This window comes from Phascolarctos cinereus, unplaced genomic scaffold (assembly GCF_003287225.1).
Source record: "Phascolarctos cinereus isolate Bilbo 61053 unplaced genomic scaffold, phaCin_HiC Scaffold_726;HRSCAF=1367, whole genome shotgun sequence".
Classification (NCBI taxonomy): domain Eukaryota; kingdom Metazoa; phylum Chordata; class Mammalia; order Diprotodontia; family Phascolarctidae; genus Phascolarctos; species Phascolarctos cinereus.
The window spans coordinates 88,748,965-88,774,419 of NW_027556098.1; the positions used below are offsets into that span (position 1 = coordinate 88,748,965).

Consider the following 25,455-nt stretch of genomic DNA (forward strand, 5'->3'; position numbering starts at 1 on the left):
AGGTATCTATGAATAAATAATGCAAGAAAAAGGAAAATGATCTAACTCTTAATGAGACAGAAGATTTTATGGAATGACGGGAAAACGTAAAACACCAACACACTGTTCCTGAGTGGTTCAAAAGAGAAATGAAAATTATAAGAGCAGAATTTTCATCCTGAACAGCAAAAAGAACAAGCAAAATAGAAAAACTTGAAATTCACAATAGCAAGTCTCATCAAAGAAACCAGATAAAAACAAAATTAGTAATGCAATTCTACAGAAAGGAAAGACAATCTAGAAGAAAAGAAGTAAAAAAACAATAGCATTAAAAGAAAATGTGCTCTCTATGCAAGCAAAATGCACAGATCTAGAAGACAAAATGCATAGACAGGAGCATTCGATATCTCTCAGTTTTGGCTAAGTCTAACAGAAAGATAAACAAAAGGTAAAATATGGAACAGAAAAAATTTCTAGAGAAGTTAGAGTTAAAAGACATGGCATCTTCTAATTGGGACAATAAAAGAACATACATGTTTCCCAGCACAAATGAAACATTTACAAAAATTGGCCATGTTCTTAGGTACAGAGAAATTGGAAACAAATGTAAAAACAAAGAAATAGTTAACGCATCCATTATAGACTATAACACAATAAAAATAGTAATTTGTTCAGGGACCATGAAAAAAAAATATTGACCCAAATGGAGGCTTAACGATGAAATCTTAAATAATGAGTAGTTCAAAAAATAAACCATAGAAATAATTAATATGTAAAAGAAAGTGATAATGATAAAAAACAACTTGACCAAATTTCCGGCATGCAACTAAAGCAATATTCACAGGGGAAAAATTGTATCCTCATAAACATATATGAACAAACTAGAAAAGTAGATTTCCATCTATTGGGTAATAACTAAACACATTGCTGTATATGAACTAATGGAATATTATTGTACTATAAGAAATGATGTTATCTAATGAATATAGAGAGGCACGAGAAGATCTAAATGAATTGATGCAGAGTGATGTAAGCAGAGCCAAGAAAACAATATACAGAATAACTACAACAACATAAATGGAAAGAACAGCTATACACTAGATAATCAAAAGTATATTAACAAAATTACAAAAATCAAGCAGGATTCAAATGAAGAAACATAAGAGGAACAGCAATAGGTGGGAGGTCTACAAGTGTTACACATGTTTTCAATGTATTGATCACTTGGGCTGATTTTGTTTCCCCTCTGGGAAGGCTCTTGGGGAGAGGAAGGAGAGATTCTTAGGATAACTATGATGATTTAAGAAACAGGATAGCAATAAAAACTTATTAAAAAAAAAGAATGAATCATGAAGAAAACTCAGATTCCTAATCCCACAGAACCAATTCAAATTGATGCATTCCTATACATCTACTTCTTAAAGAAATCAGACTAAAACTAAATGAAGGGCAGCTAGGGAGTGCAGTGGATAAAGTGCTGGGTCTGTAGACTTCTTCCTGAGTTCAAATTTGGCCTCAAACAGTCAGTAGTTATGACTCTAGCCAAGTCACTCATCCCTGTTTGCCTCAGTTTCCTCCTCTTTAAAATGAGCTAGAGAAGGAAATGGCAAACCACTCCAGTAACTTTGGAAAACACTAAACGGGGTCATGACGAGTTGGACACAACTGAAAAATGACTGAACAACAAAATGAAATGAAATTGAGTCTAATGAAAATTAGCAGCACTAAATACTAGTAATGCTCCCCTTTTTAATAGTAATAATATGGTCTTATTTTTATATGATGCTTCTAAGTTTTCAAAGTTCTTTCATGGCTACGATCTCACTTGCAGTACACTTATTGTACATACTGTATGTCTTATTAAACTGAAGGCAGAGATCATGTCCTACTCATCTTTGCACCATCTTCCCCATGTTATCTAGCATGGAACCTTGGAAATAGGAGGCTCTAGACAAATGTTTACGAAATGTTAAGTGAATTGGGGTTTCGTGGGTATTTGCATTTGCAGAAAAACTTAGTAACATTGTTTCGAGAAAATGCTTAAAATTTCCTTAGCCTACTGTCTTGAAATATTAAATTGTTGTCTTCAAATATTTAAAGGACTGTCAGGGGAAAGAGGGATTAGACATGTCATACTTGGCTCCAGAAAGCAGAGCAAGGAGAAATGGATGAAAACTACAGGGAGACAGATGGATAGAGCACTGAGTCTGGAGCCAGGAACACCTGAGTTAAAATATAGCCTCAGATACTAGCTGTATGAACTTACGCAAATCATTTAACATCAGTTTGCCTGTTTTTTCATATGTAAAGTGGAGTTAATAAATAGACCTACCTCCCAGGATGGTTGTGAGATCAAATGAAATAATATTTGTAAAAAAGCACTTTGTACAGTCCCTGGTACATAGTAAGTGCTATTTAAAAGTTAGTTATTATTATTAAACTGTAAAAAAATCCACCCAAAAAAATTTGGAGGTAACTTTTGCTTTCATTGCCTGGAGCTCTTGCTGCCATTTAGGGAATGATGAACTAAACAAGCTAAGAACTCCAGGTAGAAGACGAAGTATTGCAGAATGGATAAGGAATTGGACTTAGAGTCAGGAAGACCTAGGTTCAAATTCTACCAGAGACACTAATTACCTATGCAATCTTGGGCAAGACCCCTAACCAATCTGTGTCTCAGTTTCCTCATCTGTAAAATTGGATTCAGTGGCTTCTGAGATCCCTTCCAGTTCTAAATCCATGATCTAAGTATCTATGATTCGATGCACTCCAGGCAGTCATAATCCAAAGCCAGAGAAGGAAAGGAAAAGAACAACATTCAGGTCTCCCCCAGGTCAGGAGAGTGGGAGTATATACTAATTATGGCCAGGATATATAACATCAATACCAGCAGTGGGAGGTCACTAGTGATCAGGACAGCTACTGAGGCTTTGCTAAGACAAAACAGAGGACACCAATGGAGTTTTGCACACTTTTTTTTTGTTTTTGTTTTTGGTGAGGCCATTGGGGTTAAGTGACTTGCCCAGGGTCACACAGCTAGTAAGTGTCAAGTGTCTGAGGCTGGATTTGAACTCAGGTCCTTCTGACTCCAAGACCAGAGCTTTATACACTGCACCACCTAGCTGCCCCAAGTTTTGCACACTCTTGAACACTGGAAGCAGCTTCAAGGTCGAGCATGATGATATAATTTATGGTGGTATAGGGGAGACCTGGCACCTTATCTTGCTTTATAGTTCTGTATAGTTTCCTGGGAATTTGGATAACCCCAGTCAGCAATCCAAGGTGCGAATCTAGTTTTGTGTGACCCTAGGAGAGTGGACAAGAAGCTCCACTGGTCTTGTGTGTCTGGGGACAGCAGGAATGGCCAAGAGGAGACTGGGGTAATTGTGTTATTCCTTTTTGATCACACAGGAAATTGGAGTCTGGCCTCCCTGGCAAAGGAACCAATACAGAGCAAGTAAGGTCTCTGTTGGCTGCCCTCCTGAATATTGAGAAAGAGAAATGTTGAGGTAAAGTGAAATAATAGAGACCATTGAACAAACCACTGGTGAAATCAGCAGAAAACATAGAACTAGTAGAAAGGAAAGGAAAGTGAGAGATGCAGAGCAAACCAAAGGGGCTCTTAGGCTTAACGTGTGCCTCTCACTGAACCTACCTGGCTATTGGGACCTGCCTCAGATTTTCCCTAGTGCTGACATGAGTCTCCTTTCATCTTGACACAAAGCCATTTGGTTTTGAGGAAGAAACTGAACTCACCAGGAAGACTGGGCAAATAGTTGTTTGCTAACTGCAATCTGTGGGCCATTAAATGGCACCATAGTGCATAGAGTGTAGGGCCTGGAGTTAGGAGGACTTCTCTTCCAGAGCTCAAATCTGGCCTCAGGCATCTGCTAGCTATGTGTCCTGGACAAATCACTTTAACCCTGTTTGCCTCAGTTTCCTCATCTGTAAAATGAGCTGGAGAAGGAAACGGCAAACCACTCCAGTATCTCTGCCAAGAAAATCCCAAATGGAGTCATGAAGAGTTGGACACAACTAAAACAACTGAAAACTGCACTCTGATGGATATGAAGTGCTAGTCCTTTCTCTGTTCATTACTGTTCTAGATATGTTTAAGTATAATTGAAAGCCTTGGTTTCTTGAAGGTAAGCTGACTGTGATGCATTTTGGAGCTGGCCTTAGAGCTAAGACCTGGGTTTCAGTCCCAACTCTGACATAGGCTATCTATGTGACACTGGGCAAGTCATAACCTTGCAGGACTCTAGGAAACTCTCTAAGACTGAAAGTTACAGAGAGGTTACCTGCATTGGTAATGTGATTTCCATCATTTAGTAGCTCCCTATATCAATGAAATCACAAGTTCAACCCCAATCTTCTGGCCTCTGTGTGTATGTGTAAGTTAGGAGAGAGATTTTAAATATATTCATACATGCCAAATGTAGACACATATAGTTATAAATATATCACTTCTCTGACCTCTGGGACACTGATATTTTATAGTGCATTAAAACATGCTGACAGGTTTGAGAACTTCTCTTCACAAATCAAATCAGAGAATAAAGTATTTTCAGTCTTTGCTTTGCAAAAATTAATAAATAAAGGCAGTACTTGGGGTGGAGATGGGAAGAGAATATGAGTGTAAGAGGGATTTCCAACTGACACACAGAACGGATGTGAGTGCTCTGAGTCAGGAGGGTGGGAGAGGCCAGGAGATGGTCTAATGAGATTGGCTCTGGCCAGTTTGAGAGAGCACCAGATTTGCCCCGGCCAATCCGAAAGCACTGGTGTTTAATGCCTTGTTCATTTTTCTCTGTTCCCTTCCCAGCCATTATGAGTTAGATTCACACTCCAGAGCCCCCACCCCTTCTGTCATCAGTGATTTGCTGGTTGACGTAGCATACAAGAAACATTTCTCTCAGCAGGAGATGAATCTACTCTTTTTCTCTCTTGACTATGGAGCCCTCTAAGTCCTGAAATTAGGCTGTTTGTCAAGAATTCTGTAACCACACTCTCTTATGATAGCACCAAACTGGGTGGGGCAATTGTCTGCTTAGCTGCTCCAACTAGGCTGATGGAGAAAGCTGACCATATGGAGATTTATAAGCTTGGACCTACAGTCTGCCAACACACAAGCTGGAATCACTCAAAAATTTTTTATTAGAAGTCCCTGTCTTTCTCTGTCTCTCTGTCCGTTTCTCTCTCTACCTCTCTGTGTGTCTTTCTCTGTCTTTATCCTTCTGTGTTCCAAACATTGCACTGGCCTCACTTTCTTCTCTTTAAAATCTTGACCCTGTGGGTTGACCAGTTCAGGCCTTGAAAAATTCCAGTCTCAGTTTAACCCCACCACTCTGTCATTGCTCCTAGAAAGGGAATATCAATCTCCTCCCCTATGTCTCCACTCACTGTCCCTATAATTTTACAGCCTTCACAAATAATCACTTCCCAATATATTTTATCTTCCCTTTTTACAATGTAAGGTTTTTGAGGACAGTCATTACCCTTGCTTTAGTATTTTTGTACCCAGAATTTAGAACAGTGCTTGCCACTTAGTAAGTGATTAGTAAGCAATTAGTAAATTATATTCATCCATCCATTCATCCATTCATTATGTGGCCAAGTTTGTCTCCAGAGAGAAGACAAGAAAATACATCTCCCCTCTAACCATTGTAGAAGTGGGAGACTATACACTCGGTCTCGATATTTTGAAGAATTTTGTTCACCAATTAATTGAAACCTAGAAAACACTCCTTTATCAGCTTAACCTCAGAGAATCCCTTGCTTCCTTTAATTTCCTGTTGAAGTGCCATTTCCTATAGGAAATCTGTCCTGATCACCCCTTCCAACCATTACTAGTGTCTTCTCCCCTGGAAATCATTTGTATATATTTTCTGTGTTCTATGTTTCCCAAGTGATAAATGGTCAAAAGACATGAACAGGAAGTTCTCAAAGGAAGATATGCAACCTATTAATGGCCACATTGGAACCAAAAATGCTCCAAATCTCTGATAGAGATATAAAAATTAAAGCAACTCTGAGGTTCTACCTCATAGGCACCAGATCAACAAAAATGACTGAAAAAAGGAAAATATAAATGTTAGAAAGGTTATAAGAAAACATGTACATTAATGCACTATTGGCAGAGCTATGAAATGGTCCAGCTACTCTGAAAAGCAAATTGGGAGTGTTACCTCTACTAGGCCTAGATCAAAGAAAGAGGAAAAGGATCCATAGGTACAAAAATATTTATGGCAGCTTCTTTTCTAGGGGAAAGGAACTGGAAACTAAAGAGGTGTCCATTAATTAGGTAGTGACTGAACAAATTATGGTATATAAATGTAATACGATAACATTGTGCTATAAAAAATGACTACTTTCAGAGAAATCTGGGAAGATTTGAATGAACTGGTGGCAAGTAAAGTAAGCAGAAGCAGGAGAATAATTTATACAATAACAACAATGTTATAAAGATAAACAACTTTGAGAGACTAAGGACTCTGATCAGTGCAATGATCAACCACAATTCCAGAAGACAGATGATGAAGCAATATTAATCACTTTCCAAGAGAAAGGTGATGGACTTAAAATACGGAATGAGACACACATTTTTGGACATGGACAATGTGGAAATTCACTTTGCTTGACTGTGCATATATTTGGCGCAAGGGTTTTGCTTTTCTCTCTTTGATTTAAACAAGTGGGGATGGAAGGAAAAAACAAATGCTTGTTAATTAAAAAATAAAATGAAATGAAAAAAATCTATATACAGGATATACTGCCCAATAGTATGCAAGTTCCTTGAGGGCAGGGACCTTTTCATTTTTGTTTCTATATAAACAACTGGAAGCACAGTGCCTGGCACAAAGTAAGTTGCTTAATAAATGTTTGTTGCTTAATTGCTGAGCCAGTGAGTCCTGGTTTCACCACCCTCTTTTGGACCTAAAAGTAGTAGGTTATGCCACAAATTATAAACCCTCTATTTATTTTCTCTAGGGTAGAGAACCAAGTCTGTGCCTTGTTAAAGACAGACAGTAAACAAAACCATCGCCTGCCAAAAATTGAAAAGGGAGGTGGCCGCAAGCTAGGGAAAATAAAGACACTTACCTACAAGACCAGTCACTGCAGGAGCTAGCAAGAAAGTGAGAAGGCAACCGTCAGCTCTGAGAACTCACATTGAGACATTACACTTTTTTTTCTACCTAATGTGAATTCAAAGAAAAGCAGACACTTACCTATTTGCTGTTTCTTTTGTGTAAGCCAGTTTCTAGGAAAAACATGAAAAATACATATACATTAACTTATGAAGATACTTACTAGGCATCAACACATAGTGAATTTTATTGGCTGAGACCCTTTTTCTTAATGTTGCGACATCTGTGTCATTATCCATCCAAACTTCACTGGTTGGACAGATGGCTGGATATCATGCTGAGGCCATTAATATACCCCATTTCTATATGAGTTATTGTTAACATGACCATATCCCTAACCTTGCCAGATGATCTCCACACATGTGCCATTGGCCAAGGTGAGAGCTAGGTGACTACCCAACACTGTTCACTTTATGACTGCTTCTGGGGAAAAACCAAAATCTCTTAAAGAGTATATCTTTGTATAGAGTGTTTTGCTCACTCTCTTCTATTACAAGGTGCAAGCCTCCCTGGGAGAAGTGTTATATTTGTTTCATGCTCTATTCAGTACTTAGTACAGTGACTTGAAAGCACTAAGTGCTCAATAAATCAACTGTTGTGCAGTCATTCAGACATGATGTTGTCACTTCGTGACCCTATGGACCATAGCACACCAATGGGGTCCATAGGGTTTTCTTGGCAAAGACACTGGAGTGGTTTGCCATTTCCTTCTCCAGTGGATTAAGGCAAGCAGAGGTTAAATGATTTGCCCAGGATCACACAGCTAGTAAGTGTCTGAGGCCACATTTGAACTCAAGTCTTCCTGGCTCAAGACTAAACCCAGCACTCTATTCACTGAGCCACCTAGCTGCCTCCTAATAAATCAATAGAATGAATCAATTTTCTTCAACCTCCATTTCCTTTTTTTCTTTTCCTCATGAATTTAAATAGTGATGGAAACTTCTTGTAGATATAACTCATTCTCAATGAGTTGCCTTTGTAGAATCACAACTTTTAGAGCGGGACAGCAGCCGTTAGATATTATCTAGTTACTTTGTCAGTTACAGTCTCTAAATATTTGTATTTGATTATACTCATCTTACACACTTTATGTTTAATAGTTTTTAGGACACTCTAATCTCTCACTTTTTAAAAATTTGCTTAATTCTAATAATTTAAGTTGGTTTGACTGTTGGCTTTTGGGTGGCAACATATAGTGAAGACAATATTGGGTCTGAGTCTCAGCTCTGACATGTGCTAGCTCTATGACCTTGGGCAGGTCATTTAAGTTAGGTGAGCCTCAGTTTCCTCTACTGTAAAATGAGAATAATAAAGATAAATATCCAACCTATCTCAGAATTTTTTTGGGGAAATGTTTAATAAATCTTACAGAACTATAAATGTAAGTTATTACTATTACTAGTTAGCTCACAAGATTGTTATAACAAAAAAAATTTGTAAACCATAAAGCTTTATATAAAGGGATTATTGTTGTTGATATTTAGACATTAGTTTGGTTGGGTTTTTATAGATTACATTGCTTGTAATATTTTATTATAGGTTATGATATCTTACTGTGCTTATACTCTAAGTTTCTAAAATACATTCAATTTAATTCAATTTAACCAACACCTATCAAGGGCCTACTATGTGTGAGGCAAAGTATGCAGTTCAAAGCCATTTATATGGTACAAGAAAAACTAGATAAAAACAAACCAAGTAATCCATTTCTTATTCAACTGAGGAATAATTTTGGTGGAGTCCATTATTAAATAGATGAAAGATTTTAACTTCAAGATGCACCAAATATCACATGCTAAACAACATCTTCATTTCATCATAAAGGGATGTATAAATTTATTGCCTATAAACAAAAAGTATGGATTCTTAACCTGGGGTCTAGAAACCCCCATTTCCATGGATAGATTTTAAGGGGTTAATGAACTTCTAAAAGCTATTTTGAGAACTATTTCAGTATGATTGATTTCTTTTGTAATCCTGTGCATTTTATTTTGTGCATTTAAGAATATTATTCTGGGGGGCAGCTAGATGGCACAGTGGATAGAGCACCGGCCCTGAAGTCAGGAGGACCTGAGTTCAAATCCAGCCTCAGACCAAACACTTGACACTTAACTAGCTGTGTGACCCTGGGCAAGTCACTTAACCCCAATTGCCTAAAAGCAAAAAAAAAAAAAAAGAATATTATTCTGGGAAAGGATTTTTAGATTTCACCAGACTGACACAAGAGCCCATGACATAAAAAAAAAAGGTTAAGAACCTCTATGTTTATAGAATGATATAAATTAGAATGGTTTAAATGAGTGCCCTGAAACCTATAATGAGAAATAAATATATTTAGAGAAAAATATCTCAGATATAAACTGTAAATATATCTACTTCCCATATGTAAAATGCCTGACTTGAGGTACCTTCATTCTACTTGCAGGGGGATGGGGGGAATCAAATAAATAGATATAAATAAGTAAATAATCCATTCCGGTATCTTTGCCGAGAAAACCACAAATGTAGTCACAAAGAGTCAGACATGACTGAAACAAATGAACAACTAAAAGTAAATAAATGGTCATTTGAAGAGAGAAAGCTGGGAGGTGACAATAAAGGACAGTCAATAAAGGACAGCTTCTGCAAATGCATGGAGGCTATAGATGGAATGCTAGGTTCCAGGAACAAGTGGTAATTCACTTTGGCTAGAATATAGTGTACATGAAGAGCAATACTGTGAAGTAAGCCTAGAAAGGCAGAATGGGCCCAGATTGCAGAAGCCCAAAAATGGCAGGCTGAGTGCTTATTTTATCCTAGATACAATAGGGAGCCACTAGTGGCTTTTGATCTTCATGGACATCATGGTCAGACCAGTGATTTAGGAAGATTATTTTAGCACTACAAGCAATATGTGGATTGTAAAGAAGAGAGATTAGGAGAAAGAAGACCACTTAAAAGGTGATTACAATAGTACAAGAGAGAATTAATGAGTAACCATGCAAGTAGAAATAAAGGGATAGATAGGAAAGGGAGATATGTTATCATGGTAAAAGGGACAAAATTTATCAATTAAGCCCAAGTTGGAGGGTCAGAACTGGAAATAAAAGTCAAGGGAGACTTATTAGGAACCTGAGTGATTAAAAGGATAGCAGCATTCTTAACAAAAATGGAGAAGTTTAGAAGAGCTATTGTTAAGGGAAGGTCAAATTCCATTTTGGATATGTTGAACTTGAAATGCCAATGAGATATCGAGGTGAATATTGAGAATAGATAATTGTCACTGTAGGCCTAGAGGTTATAGGAGACTCAGAATATTTGAGCTAGAAGAGACCATAAAAATCATCTAATCCAACTTCCTCATTTTAATCTTTCTCCAGAGTCAAGGCAAAAAAGAAAAATCCAGCAATTAGATTATTTTCTTGAAGCATTTCCTAACAAATACTTTTAGGAAAAGTTCCCTATAAATGATCAATTTCATAAAATGTATTCTTATATCAATATTATGTATAGTATAAATGGAAATTTAAATTATAGCTCACACATCCTGGAATTCAATCTTCCAGTCATATAAAGTCTTCCCAGTGCTTCACACCAAGGTCCTCATTTTAGAAGCAACACTGGTTAATTAACAAATATTTACTGAAACATGATGAGGCTGACAGTGCAAGAGGTGTGGATGATCCTCAAAAATATGTTTACTTTTGCACTTGGTGCTCTTGGAGCAGTTAACACATAAAACCAAAACTTTTAATACCTTATCTTCCAAACTTGTAAATACACTTAAAATTACGTAAATGTTTTGTTTTGTTGTAAAATAACCAAAACTAGTTTGCAAAATGGCCTGCAAAACGGACCCCAGCATTTAAAATTTGTTTCTACCCATTTTATCATTGCCAGCCTACCTTCCTCTTATTAAACAAAAAATTAGGTGGGAGTGAGCAAAGTCTAGATCCGTGATTTCATTGATGTGGGACAATGATCTCCAATAATTGCACACCAGTATTGGCAAAAAAATAAATTTGAGCATGTACTCCCAAAACAAATATATTTGTGTATAAATTATACAATAGCACATGTAATATAATAGCTAGATGTAATAATAATAAGCATTTAGGGTTTAGAAAATGCTTTACATATATCATTTCATTTTATCCCCACAACTCTATAAGGTAGGTATCATTATTATCGCCATTTTACACAAGAGGAAACTGAAGCTAAGAGATGTTAAATAACTTGCCCAGAATCACACAGCTAATAAGTATCTGAGATAGAACTTAATCTCTGGTCTTTCTGATTCCAAATCAAGTGCTTTATGCCCTGAAGCTTAAGTTCTTCATATACTACTGTGCCACTATATCACATATGTTATAAGACAGACACAAAAATAGAAATTTTTAAAGAATGAGACAAAGATGAAATAAATAATATTCTTATTGATCAGAAGAAAAACATTTTGTCCTCACTAAAATGTTTTTCATGATAATTAGATACTATTTCTAGTAATATTTTAGTGAGAACAATGTGATGAATCACCCAAGAAGCTCTCCTTCCTTCCACAATGAGTGCAGCGTCTGGCTCACAGTCTTTTGTTCCTTCCAATTTCTTGCCCTCACACTAGGGGACTTCCACACACACATTAATACTCTGTCGAATACCTAAATGAGCCAGTTTAATATACTCATATCCCATGACCTTTTCCTCTTCTTCCACCAGCTACACGCAGAAATAGGTGGTTATACTGTTGATTTTGCATTCACCTAGATGTGTTCCATTTTCATTAAGTCTGAAATCCCATTATCTGGTCATGATCTTTTTATCGTTCTATTTTCCCTTCTGCTTTATGAACCCTAATCCTGTTCTTCATCCTCAGTGTGACTGACCTCTAATCCCTCCATTCCTGAGTTTTTCCTGGATCATCATCCCTGCAGTAGCTACATTCTTCCTTCCTTCCCTGTCTCAACTTCTTGGTCAACCAACTCAGCTCTTCACTACACTCCCCCTTATCATGCTTTGCTGAGCCTCACCTTTAGATCCCTCTAATCATCTGCTACATTCACTCTAATTCATATCCTGCTGAATGCAATTGGAAAAAAATCATGAAATCATACTGAGAAAGATACTGACTGGATCTACTACAAATTTATATATTACATCCTTTCAACCGGGCTCTTGCTTCAGCAAGGCAACCCTTTCAGACCTGCCTAATTTACTCACTATTGCACTCACCACCAGCTTTTCAAAACCTTTTCATCCCTCCTCAAACCCTCCATAGCTTCCCTTTCTCACTCTTTTAGTTGAGAACCTTGCCTCATATTTCACTGAAAAAAATTGAGGTCATTCACTGAGAGCCTTCTCATTCACATAACTCAGATGCCATCCACCCTCTGCTCTCTTCAATCCTATCTCACTTAAAGAAGTAGTTCCTCTTGCTAAGGCAAACCCCATTAAATGCACAAATGATGCTATTCCATCCCATTTTCTCAAGCAGACTGCCTCCTCCATCTATCATTCTCACACTAATCTTCAATCACTCTCAATCTACTGGTTGCTTCTCTGAGCTCTACAAACACTTGTGTCATCTCCGCTATTAAAAAACGAACTCATTTGATACAACCATTCCTCACCAGCTATCCTCCTATATCTCTCCTCCCTTTCATGACTAAACTCCATGGGAAAGATGTCTGCAATTACAACATGCCTGCCTCTACTATTTCCTCTACTCTCACTTCTTAACTCTGCATTCTGGCTTCCCAACCTTATCATTCAACTGAAACTACTTTCTGAAAAGTCAGCTGTAGTGTCTTAACTACCAAATCTCATATCCTTTTCTCTTTCTTCATCCCTCTTGACCTCTCTGCAGCCTTTGACACTGATGATCATCCTCTTTATCAGGATACTTTTTCCTTTCTGGGTTTTTATGACACTGTTCTCTCCTGGTTTTTATCCTGACTGATCACTTCTTTTCAGGTTTGTTTGGTTTTTTTTTTTGCTGGATCTTCATCTGGGTCACACAGCTAGTTAGTCTGAGGCCAATGGAGAGCCCACACACTGTATTGCTATCTATGACCTGCCAAGAGAACTAAAGAGAGGAACCCTAGTTCACTGAATGGATTCCCACAAGAGTATTTTTAAAAAGACATGGGCAAGAGTTGCACATAATGACAAGGTAAGGATGATTTGGGATCTGTATCCCTGGAATAAATACCAACATCAATGATGTCACAAATCCATCAAAGTATGATCAAATAGGGAGGGAGACAGATACTCAGTTGTCACATAAAGAATGCAGCTTTAACTATGTTAGCATTAAACTACTTAAGCCTCTCACTACTAGAGATATGCAGTTGCATGATATATTTTACACTCATAACTGATGGCCAAAAAATGGAATTGGCATTCAGTTTATGGCATTATCATCATGATAAAAATAACAGAAGGATTTTGCTTAAGGAGTTCAGACTTTGTAATCAATGTACATAATGAAAACTGTAAGTAGAAACAGTGTCACATATCACTGTAGGTCGTCAAAATTTAGCATCCATCACCACCACCAATTCCATGACCTGGTGGCTAGAATCTTGTGCCAGAAGTTTGATATCTTTCACGAACTCAGAGATGACATACAATCATACTATAAATATAGAACTCAAAATATCCTATTGATGATGATGATGAGTATATTCAGGTTTCCTTTATCTTTAAAAAGAACTACAAAACTACCCCCTCCGCCCACTGCCCTATTCATATTTTTCTTTTCATTGCCATTCTTCTAAAAGGAAGATCTGGTTGATTGCATTTTCTTGCCATCCACTCCTTGTATATAAGGTTTAACCTGGAGAGCCAGATAAATTTGATGAGCTTGTCTCCCAGTCCCTCTCAGTGAGCACATTGAATTGATAGATGTAGGAGGTAATATTTCTGTGTTGTTCTTCACTACTCCTTCTGTCTAGCTCCCCTTTCTAAGTGCCTAATGCAAGAGTGCCTTACATGAGGAGAAATCTTCAATGCCAGAACAAAGGCCACATCCTTTAACCTTATCCTTACCAAGTGCCCCTTGAACACACTATCTTCACCAGAGATGTCAAACACTTAGTCAGTAGGCCACCCACAGGGCTCTCAGGTGTTGCTGGCCACAATGGGGGCTGCTGGCCAAGTGTCTAACACTTCTGCTCCACACATCTTTTTTTTTTAGTTGTATTGATTTATTTATTTTTAGTTTTCAACATTCACTTCCACAAGATGAGTTCCAAATTTTCTCCCCATCTCACCCATCCTCCCCACCCCAACAGCATGCATTCTGAATACCCCTTCCCCTAATCTGCCCTCCCTTCTATCTCCTCCTCCTTTCTCTGATCCCCTTCCCCTTGTAGTTTCCTGTATGGCAGGATAGATCTCTATACCTCATTGCCTGTATATCTTATTTTCCAGTTGCATGTGAAAACAATTTTTAATATTTGTTTTTAAAATTTTGGGTTCCAAATTTTCTCCCTTCCTCCCTCCCCACCCACCCTTATTGAGAAGACAAGCAACTTGATACAGGTTATACATGGATAGTCATGCAAAACACTTCCATGTTGTGAAAAACTAACTATATTTCCCTTCATCCTATCCCGACCCCCATTTATTCTATTCTCTCTTTTGACCCTGTCCCTCCCCTCAGATGTGTTTGCTTCTGATTACATTCTCCCCTCTATCATCCCCCTGCTCTCTTATCCCCTTCTTCCCTATTTTCCTGTAGCTTTCCATACCTAATTGAGTGTATATGCTCTTCCCTCCTTAAGCCAAACCCAATGAGAATAAGATTCACTCATTCCCTCTCACGTTCCCCTGTTTCCCCTCCACTGTAAAAGCCTTTTCTTGTCTGTTTCATGTGAGATAATTCACCCCATTCTACCTCCTCTCCCTTTCTCCTTCTCCCAGTATAATCCTCTCTCACTCCTTAATTTTATTCTCCCGATATCACACCTTCATCTTCAACTCACCCTGTGCCCTCCATCTATGTATCTATCTATACATACATACATACAATTTTTTCCCTCCAACTACCCTAATACTGACAAAGGTCTCATGAGTTACAAATATCATCTTTCCATGCAGGAATGTAAACAGTTCAAACTGAATAAGTCTTTCTTGTTTACCTCTTCATGTTTCACTTGAGTCTTGTATTTGAAAATCAAATTTTCTATTCAGCTCTAGTCTTTTCATCAAGAATGCTTGAAAGTCCTCTATTTCACTGAATGTCAATTTTTTTCCACTGAATGTCCATTTTTTCCACTGAAGGATTATACTCAGCTTTGCTGGGTAGGTGATTCTTGACAGAAATCCTATTTCTTTTGATCTCTGGAATATTATATTCTAAGTCCTCTGGTCCCTTAATGTAGACGCTGCTAAATCTTGTGTTATCCTGATTGTGCTCCACACATCTTTATCCCTGCATGCGTTTGTTACCACAGAATACCAGTCTCCAAGATGTTCTCTCTTTTCTCTTATAGTCAGTCTTTTAAAGCCTTACATATTAATATTGATATTTCCTCAAGCAACCTGACTTCCAAGTTGAACAACTCTTTAAACTAACATGACCTACATTTTCACTTCCTTTCAAAACCACCTATAGTACCTCCCTTCCATGACTGTTATTTTTGATATTCCCATTTCTGATCATAATTACCTCCATCTATCCTTCTAGCTCTTCCTTATTTCTCCTAAACCTATTCTTTATCCTTACCATAACCTCCAGTTCCTCCATTCCTCCCTGTTCTCCCAATTTATCATCCCTACTCTGGACTCACTCTCTTTCCTTTACAATCTGGACTCTATTATTAACCAATTCAACTATACCCTGTCCTCCAGCTGTAAATCCCTTGTCCCCCTGTCCTACCACAGTTCACCCACTGCCATTCCTCAACTCTACATCATCTCTACTATCTGCTTTCTTTGTCCTACTCCCCAGCTGCTTCTGAAGGGAAGTCATGAACCTTGGCAACTAGGTCTTATCTAACCTTAACTGGGCCCTCACTATTACATGGTAATCATTTTATTTTTCCTTAGCTAACACACTTCTTTCAGTGACTATTCCAAATCTTTACTCCTGAAGTTTCCTAGGCTTCCCCTTGCCCACCTCATTTCTCAATAGATGATCTCCCCTCTTAATACATTAAGAAATCTAAGGCCATCCACCATGCGCTCTTCCTTCTTCTCTGCTCTACAACTCAGAGACCCTAGACATCTTCACCTATCCTCACTGTAAAAGAAAACTGCAAACTTCAAATCAAGGACATTTTGTTGACAGCAAAGAAAACATTAGCTGGCCAATAAATATTTATTAAGTGCTTCCTGTGTGCCAGGCACAGTGTTAACTGCTGAGAATACAACAAAAGACATTCCTTGCCCTCAAGGAACTCAACCTAAATATTTAGATCATACTTGAAATGTTTCTTGTTTAAAATGCCAGGAAGTGTTGTCCTTTCACATGGGAAATATTTTAAGATAGATTAGATTGTGTGCTCTTTGAGGGCAGACATCATCTTTTGTCTTTCTTTGTATCCCCAGAATTTAGCACAATCTTAGTCCAGAATAAGCACTTAATAAATGTTTATCAACTGACTAACAGATCTAAAGTCAGAATGGTAATGGGGTGTATAAAGGGAATTGTTGGTATCAACACTACATTTGATCTGAAGTTGCTAATTGTCAGTTATCTATTGTGTTATTTAAAAAGAATCAATTAGTAGCGAACACTGGAATTTTTTTTTCTCTTAATTTTAATTTCGTGGTAACCGAGTAATCTTGTGTGCCCCAGTGTGAGGACATGGGAGCAGAGTCATCCTGCAAGCCTATTTCATTTTAGAATCAGTTCTGTGAAAGAAAATGTGAATTATGATGAACTTAAACATTTCTTTCTAAAAAACCTGAAATCAGAGTGAACTTAAGTGACACAGACTCATGGATATGAGTGATTAGATTCCACTTATTTAAAAGTTTAAATGTATTCTCCCTCTTTTTTATTTTTTTTAGGCAGTTGGGGTTAAGTGACTTGCCCAGGGTCACACACCTAGTAAGTGTCAAGTGTTTGGTCTGAGGCTGGATTTGAACTCAGGTCCTCCTGACTTCAGGGCTGGTGCTCTTTCTACTGCACCACCTAGCTGCCCCTGTATTCTCCCTCTTATGCTAAGCTCTTTTATTCATTTTATAGAGGTGCATCCAATGCTGCTACTGTTTCACATTTTACCGTTTATGAGACATTAATATTTGGCTTGGATTATGTTTGATAATTATGCAGCATGTCATGTATGAAACAAATGTGGAGATGGAGATGGAAAAAAGAACTAGAAGCTTGAATACCTCAACCAAGACTTCAATAGATACAAAGAATAAACCTTATACCCTACTGAGTGTGTGGGTCAGACATTAAGGATGATGAGAGACAAAGGTAAAGGAGGAATAGCTGTGCATATATAAGGCCTCAAGAACACTCCCACAATTCCCTGGGAACTATTTTGAAGGGGTCAGGAAATAGTCTCAAAGTTAGTGTCAAACATTTATTTTTGCTGTTGTTCAATCATTTCAGTCCAACTCTATATGACCCCATTTGGGGTTTTCTTGGCAAATATATTGGAGTGGTTTGCACTTCATTGTCCAGCTCATTTTACAGATGAGGAAACTGAGGCAAACAGGGTTAAGTGATTTGCCCAGGGTCACACAGCAAGTAAGTGTCTGCATCTGGATTTGAACTTAGGAAGATGAGTCTTCCTGACTGCACGCCTAGCATTCTATCCACTGCATCACTCTCATTGGTTAGATGTGTTGAGAAGCATGGGAACTAAGAGTCAGCACTTGGGATAAGAACATTTGGTTTGAGAGGAATATTACAGAAAGAGATTGAGGTGGCTTAGATAGAATGAGTAGAAAGTGAATTTAGGGTCAGTCCAGGGACTGTATATAAGAAACAATGACTGGGAGAGTTGGTTAGTTATAGTACAAGTGTACATCTGGTGAGTCCTAGCTGCGCATTGAGCCCTGATCTCAGAGGGACCAAGTACAGGGGTTAAACAGAGACCTGGATCCTTGTGTTACCTCTATGTAGCCAGATCTACCAACAGGATATACATATATATACAGCAGTGGTGAAGCTATGAGGTGACATTTGGTCCCACACCTTTCATCTAAATTGTGTGTTTCTGAGACCCTCCTAGTCCTTTTGTCTAAATTGTGAAGATCTGAGATCTTTCTAGTCTATTTGGGGAAAGAGTGTGCCCTGCCAGAGACAGTTTTGTGACATCACAACTCCCAAGCAATTAAAAACTTGCTAATATTGGTGTAGTAATCCTGTTGAAAAGGGAATAGTTAACCAGCTGAATAACTTATGTGGATAGTTTGTTGAGTCTTAATATTACTTTCTGAAATCACAGAAACAATAAAAAATGAAAAAAAAATTTGATTGTGTACCTGTCTCTGCACAGAAGCTTGTAAGGTGGATTCAGAGGACCTCATGCTGTCTAACTTGATCTTGGAAAAGGCGATGTAACCTTTTCTTCTCTAAAGGCTAAGAAGCTCAGAGACAGCTTTTATGTTCATTAGCAGCTTCAGTGTGCCCCCAAAAAGTCCACTGGGACCCTGGCAAAGATATCTTCACTACTCTGCCCATGCTTTCCAGGGGCATACTTCTGTACTTCTGCCCCCAATATTAGATCTCTGAATGGGCTTGTTTTCTCTCTCTCGTCAACTTTAACTATTGACCTACAATTACAGCTTTGTCAGCTCTGTGGTGTGTGAGAATTACTGCTATAACTTGTCATGCCTAAGTTTCTCAGGGCAGAAATGGTTATCTGACTGAGCTAATCCCCATGTTGATTAACAATTATTTGCTATTTGCATATTTACACTAAGCAATGACTTACATATTGCATATTTGTTTTTGAGCTAAGGTTTCCCCAGTGAAGTCAATGTTTTCCTTTTGCATTTCTCATAAATTTGCTTTTCTGTTTTCATTGAAGGCTCTGTCAGTGTGAAATGTTCAGTACGCTGCTGCCAAAGCTAAAAAGACTCCTATGTTCACAAGACTCCTGACATATATGTAAAAGGAGCATGTGGCCTTGAGAAAAGAAACTCTGTTTAGGGAGAGAATGCCCAAAGTCTCACTAACACAGTAGCTTTTCTGTAGTAAATATCTGACACATATTTATGGAATTAAATATTGAGGAAAGAGTAGCAGCCTGAAAAAAAAATTCAAATTAATCTTTTAGAGGGAAGTAGTATCCACTGAGCTGCCTAATTGCCTAGCTAAATTCACATTTGACTTTTAGAATTGATGAATAAAGAAAGCAAAAGTACAAGAACTTGCTGGCTGCATATGAATGCTTCCAAAGTAGTTCAGAAACTTCCACGTGTTTTCAGGACCCACCTTTATGATTAGGCTCTGGTGTTCTTCAGACTGACTAAAGTTTGTGCCCATTTCAAATATACTTATAGTTCCATCCTCACAGAGATTCATCCAGTGTCGATACTCCTCGTGACGTGGCAGCCGATCCCAAAAGGTCTTGAAGACTTCCCAGACAGCTTCCTGACACACTGGAAAACGGACAAAGCGAATACTATGACAAGCTGAAGAGTTACAGACTGCTTCAAGGGATCATGAGACTTGTCACAGGGCAATTGCCTTGTTTTCACCTTGAGAGACAATCCCTTAGAGTGCAGTAATGTTAAGCAGAATAGTCCATCTACGACTTCTACCTTCTCAGATTACCTTTATATATTCAGTATATATTTTGTATAAACTCTGATGTTGATATTTTATCTCCACCCCCTCCTTTACCCACTCCTCAACCCCACCCCTCGCCTTAGGATGTGATCACCTTGAGAACAGGGATTGGGAGGCTGTGTGTTTCGTTTTGTTTTTGCCTTTACATCCTCAACCCTTAGCACTGCTCCAGTACATCGTAAGTGCTTATTGACTTCTTACCTGGCTGAATGACCTTCATGTTATTCACTAAAGACCTTCTAGTTCAGGGAAGAATTTTGCGTTAAGCTTGCACTCATCATTCTCTAACATCCTAAAATGGATTGAGTTGTAGCCTAATGAGCAGGACTTTTTCTTTCATTTCTCAAAATATAAACTTTTTTTCTACATTTTTTAAAGGTAGGGCAAGTCCTGAAAAATGCTGCATTTACCCAGTATACTGAAACCATGCTAATATAAACTTACTGTTCACAGGGCTCTTCATGGAACAAGCTGTGTAACTTCACCTATTAGTATAAGTTAACTTTACTTATTAGTATGAACAGCAATGTTTGCAGGAAAATAGCCATGCTTGTGAATTTATATATATATATATATATATATATATATATATACATAGACAGAAAAGGGTTAAAATACAAATTCTATTTGTAACATTTTGGCACAATGATACTGCAGAAGCTCCTCCACAAATCTGTAGTTTATACCTCATGATTAAAGAAACCCATTCAGAACTTTCCTCAAGAAAGCTAAAATTATTTTACAAGATCTGAGAGACTGAATACTCACTGCTAGAATCCCAATAGACTTAATCAGAAAAAGTCAAGGTGGCGTAGAATTGGATTGCTTTTAATGTATAAAAAAGTAGCATTCGGGTCTTAAAAGGGAAAGCACTCCTACATATAAATCAAAAGTATTTTATTTTCTTTAAAACTGCTAGGTTTTTACAAGGTCAAAATCTAAAAAGGAAAGCAGTAAAGTACAATCTTCTGCCTGATCAGTGCATTACTGTACACTCTTGGCATTCCATAACTAGCACTCAGTCAAACTTCAGTAGATTGTGAGAGAGATCAAAAATATATGAAGTAGAAGTTGAAGACCCATGTAGAATCATAAAATGCTAGCTTTGGAGGAGGTCTCAGAGATAATATAGTCCAACCCCGGGGTTTTACGGCTTGCTAGGGGGTGTGATGAGAACATTTTCAAAGAATGCAGAGAATACAAACAAGAGTCTTTAGGGATCACTCACTAGAAGTGGGAAAATAATGAAAGCCATCTGATTGAAATTAAATATACCAACAGCTAGCAATCAAGATTCATCCTGGAGCCTACCTACTTTGGTCTACACAACTATGCACACATATGAATGTGCATAAACACACACATACACATATATACATAATTATCATTATTACAGGAAAGTAGACTAAGAGCTGATACAAATATTTTTTGTGTTTCCATTTCACATGAATAGTAAAGGAAAGGTCAGAATGCAGCAGGATCAATTAGGGAAAAAGGAAAGGCTAGTGTTAAGCTACAGAATAACTCACACTTCTTCTTTCTGCTTTCTGCCTCCAAAACCAAAATCAAACTGGTTTGCCTCAGTTTCCTCACCTGTAAAATGATCTGGAGAAGGAAATGGCAAACCTTTCCAGTGTTGTTGCCAAGAAAATTCCAATTAAGGTCATGACAACAAGCCATGTAACACTAGGCAAGTTAATTCGCTTCTATCTGCTAGTGTCCTCATCTGTAACCTGAGAATAATAATAGTTTCTACCTCCCAGAGTCATTGTGAGGATGCAATGAGATCACATCTATAGAACGCTTTGCAAACCTTAAAGCACTATATAAATACTAGCTATTATTATTGCTGTTGTTGTTGTTGTTGTTGTTATCACATTATCTTCAACGTATTTATCAGCCTCACTTTACACATGGCAGTTGGCTGATAGAAAGACCCTTAAGGAATGGAACATTCCTGCAATTTTTCATAGGGTGAAGTAGAAGGGAAGATTTGTAATGATTAAGAATATCCAAATGTAATCATTTGGAGCACAAGGAATGGAGGTCTGATGGAACACCAGAAGAGGGTCCCAGATGCTACAGATCAGCACAACAGTGCATACATAAGAGATGGACAGAAAAGGTATCCATCGTAATTGAAGGAGATGTGTACTAGAAAGGGGCACCTAAGGTAAATGTCTATTACTTCACTATGACTGGCCATTTTACAGAATCCTACAAAATTAATCTAGATTCCACCCTTGTGAATTACTTATTTGTGTTTGTGGAGCAATCTGCATGAAGCTTTACTCTACAGGGGTGATTTCTTCTTTACAAAAATAATACATCTATTAAAAAGCCCATCTTTTGGGAATAGTGAAGCTAATAACATAAATAGACTAGTGCTGGAAACTGATGGGGGAAGGGAAGGCTTTCTAGTCATTTGCTGAAGTAGGAAAAGCTGGGGTTTAATCTAGATTTAATCTCATTATTGCAATTTAGACTATGTATCATGTCCTGTAACCAGAAGTCCAGTGTCATGTAAGATCTATTTGAGGACATCAGAGTGTCCAAACTTCTTTTTCATAACTTTGTAGTAACCTATAATCAGCTGAAGTTAAGTGTGCAACCTCACAAATCAGGGTAACTTGTAATAGACTAACTAACAACATGATTGTAATTTTTAATGGAGACTGAAGTCCAAACCCCAAATGCAACAAATAATAAAAATCAGGGCAGTAATCACAGAGACCATTAAGCATATATAATTAAAATTCTTTGAGAATTTAGTTATTTTGAAAATTCTGATGTTTACATGCCTTTGGAGTAGGAACGTTTTCAAAAAACTACCCATACCAAACAAGAATTCTGCATGACAACTATGTTTGAAAGAAAACTAATAATAAAGCAGATCTTTACTAGCTCTGTAACCACGGGAAGTCACTTAACCTCTGCCTCAGTTTCTTCAACTATAAAATGGAAATAACAACATCTACGTCCCGGGGCTGTTGTGATTATCAAATGAGATAATAATTTTAAAGCATTCAGCACAGTGCCTGGCACATACTGAGTGCTATATAAAAGTTAGTTCTGATTATGATTATTAATAATTAACAATACTACATTGTTACTTAATGTTAGTCATTAATTATTACTAATTATTATCAATCATCATAATAAAAAATTAAAAAGCAGTACTTTACTAGCTCTGTGAACATAGGCAAGTCACTTAACCACTGTCTACCTACTGTCAACTATAAAATGTGGATAATAACAGTACCTTCCAGAGTTGTTGTGAAGATTAAATAAGATATTTTTTAAGTGCTCAACACAGTGCCTAGCTATTTAGTAGGAGCTTAATAAACACTTGTTTCTTTCCTTCTTTCAAAACTACCTGACTGAATCAGATGCCTTTAAAAGAAGTTAGATTTCCTTGGAAATATAAGGACCCCCTTATATTTACTGTGGCTAATGTCTCTCTTGTTCAGTTTGCAACTACACACTTGGAGTTTTCTCCTCTTTCTGTCAACATGCTTGAGGATCAACAGCAATACAGAGAGCAGTCTGCCTGGCGTTTTGGCTTCTGGCATCTTGCCAAGTTCCAAACATCTGGTTCCTGGGATAAGGTAACATTCATTTTACTCAGTTTCCAAAATACTTACACTAAAAGTATCAGAAATCTTTAAACTCTATTGCAAAGGCAATAGCATGGCTACAAAACTAACATTCAAAGCACAGGAACAATGGTTAGAAGCTTAAAGAGGTTAATTTAGACTAGATGTAAGGGAAAATTCTCTATAAGCAGAGCTGTTCAAAAGTGAAATGAACTTCCTTGACTTCCCCACACAACTTCCCCCACTTTGGATGCCTTCAAGAAGAGACTAGATGATTACTTTCATTATATATTATAGACAAGGGAACCAACATTTATTAAGCACCTACTGTGTGCCAAGCACTGTGCTAAGCACTTTTCAAATTTGATCCTTACACATACTCTGTGAGGCAATAGGTGTTATAATTCTCATTTTACAGTTGAGGAAATTAAGGCAGTCAGAGGTTGTGACTTACCCAGGGTCACACAGAAAGTCATTTTCCGGGGCTGAATTTGAACTTAGGTCTTCCTGATTCCAAAGCCAGTAATATGTCTGTTGTGCTACTTAGATACCATTATGTTAGAGTGGGAATCCTTTTGTTGTAAGAGAGTTGGCCTAGTTGATTACTGAAGTGCCTTCTAACTCAAGGTTTGTGACTATATGTACCATGAAAAACATATTTTGTTTAATATAAAATTGTGTTTACATGTATTTTAATAATAGTGTTACAGGTAATTTTGATGGTTTAAAAAAAAAAAGACTAGAATAAAGCTTAATAGAGACCTGGCTTCATCAGCACTTTCTATGATCCCAGTTCATCACAACATAACCAAATTTCATCTTTTAATAGAGGGCCCTTTACTGACAAACAACTCTAACTGATCAAACCTAGCCTACAATATATTAACTTTTTTAAAGACTACCCAGAAATTCACACATATATCCACAAGTGGAAGAACTAGGCATGACCAAGAGGTTATTTGATTTCCTGTCTAGAATTGCAGATCACACTTTCTCCAGGTAACCATATAACATCTAGAATACAGCTGGTCTGGATCAGTGACTTGGTCAACCCATAGAATAGCATAGCACTAAGTGGTCCATAAGAGAGATAGACCTTGAGACTTTGACCTCATCACTGCTACTTACACTACTAGTTTTTTCTTTTTAAGTACAAGTGACAAGTCAATTTAAACAACAGGGTCAATTAAGCTTACATTTATAACCAATTAAACATTTAAAAGCTAGGGCATTTAGGTGGCACAGTGGATAAAGTTCAAGCTCTGGAGTTAGGAATACTCATCTCCCTAAATTCAAATCTGGCCTCAGTCACTTACTAGCTATGTGGCCCTGGGCAAGTCACTTAACCTCATTTGCCTCAGTTTCCTCATTTGTAAAGGGATCTGGAGAAGGAAACGGAAAATCACTCCAGTATCTCAAGAAAACCCCAAATGGAGCCATAGAGACTCAGACACAACTGAAAAATGACTGAAACGCAAAAACCCATTTAACATGAAATGCTGTGGATACAGAGAAAAGGATCATAGGATGCTTGTTATTCAAAGATTTAGAGCTAGAAGGGGCCTCAGAGGCTATTTAATCTAACTTTTTCATTTTACAGATGAGGAAATTGAGACCCAGAAAATTTAAGTCAATTTCTTAAGGTTATGCAGGTATAACATGACAAACCTGGGATTTGAGCCCAAATCCTCTGACTTCAGAGACTGTGTTCTTTCCACTGTACCACAGGATCAAATGAGATAACATATGTAAAGCAGTGTGTAAGCCTCCTAGTGTTATAGAAATGCGAACTATTAGGAGTACTTGTCAGAGGCGTATTTGAACTTGTCTTCCTGATTCTAAATATAGCACTTTGCCTACCAGGTCATTGTGCAGTTAGCTAGAGAACATAAAAGGATATTGGCACTTCTGACCTAAGTTTCTGTTTGTTTTCAGCACAAAGACCATGTTTCTATTTAGGTCAAATGCTTCTGAGTAAATCTATTAATTCACA

The 25,455-nt window shown here is 37.6% G+C and overlaps 1 protein-coding gene across 1 annotated transcript in view; it reads right to left on the reverse strand.

The window, feature by feature from the left end:
• The window catches only part of IMPG2 (interphotoreceptor matrix proteoglycan 2), a 95,542-nt gene that overhangs the window by 68,740 nt on the left and 1,347 nt on the right, over nt 1-25,455 (reverse strand). Inside the window, exons 3-4 of the mRNA XM_078146136.1 lie at nt 19,510-19,676; nt 7,209-7,240 (exon numbers count right to left, since the gene is read on the reverse strand). Of these exons, the coding sequence (XP_078002262.1) occupies nt 7,209-7,240; nt 19,510-19,676 (199 nt within the window). The remainder of the gene's footprint in view (nt 1-7,208; nt 7,241-19,509; nt 19,677-25,455) is intronic.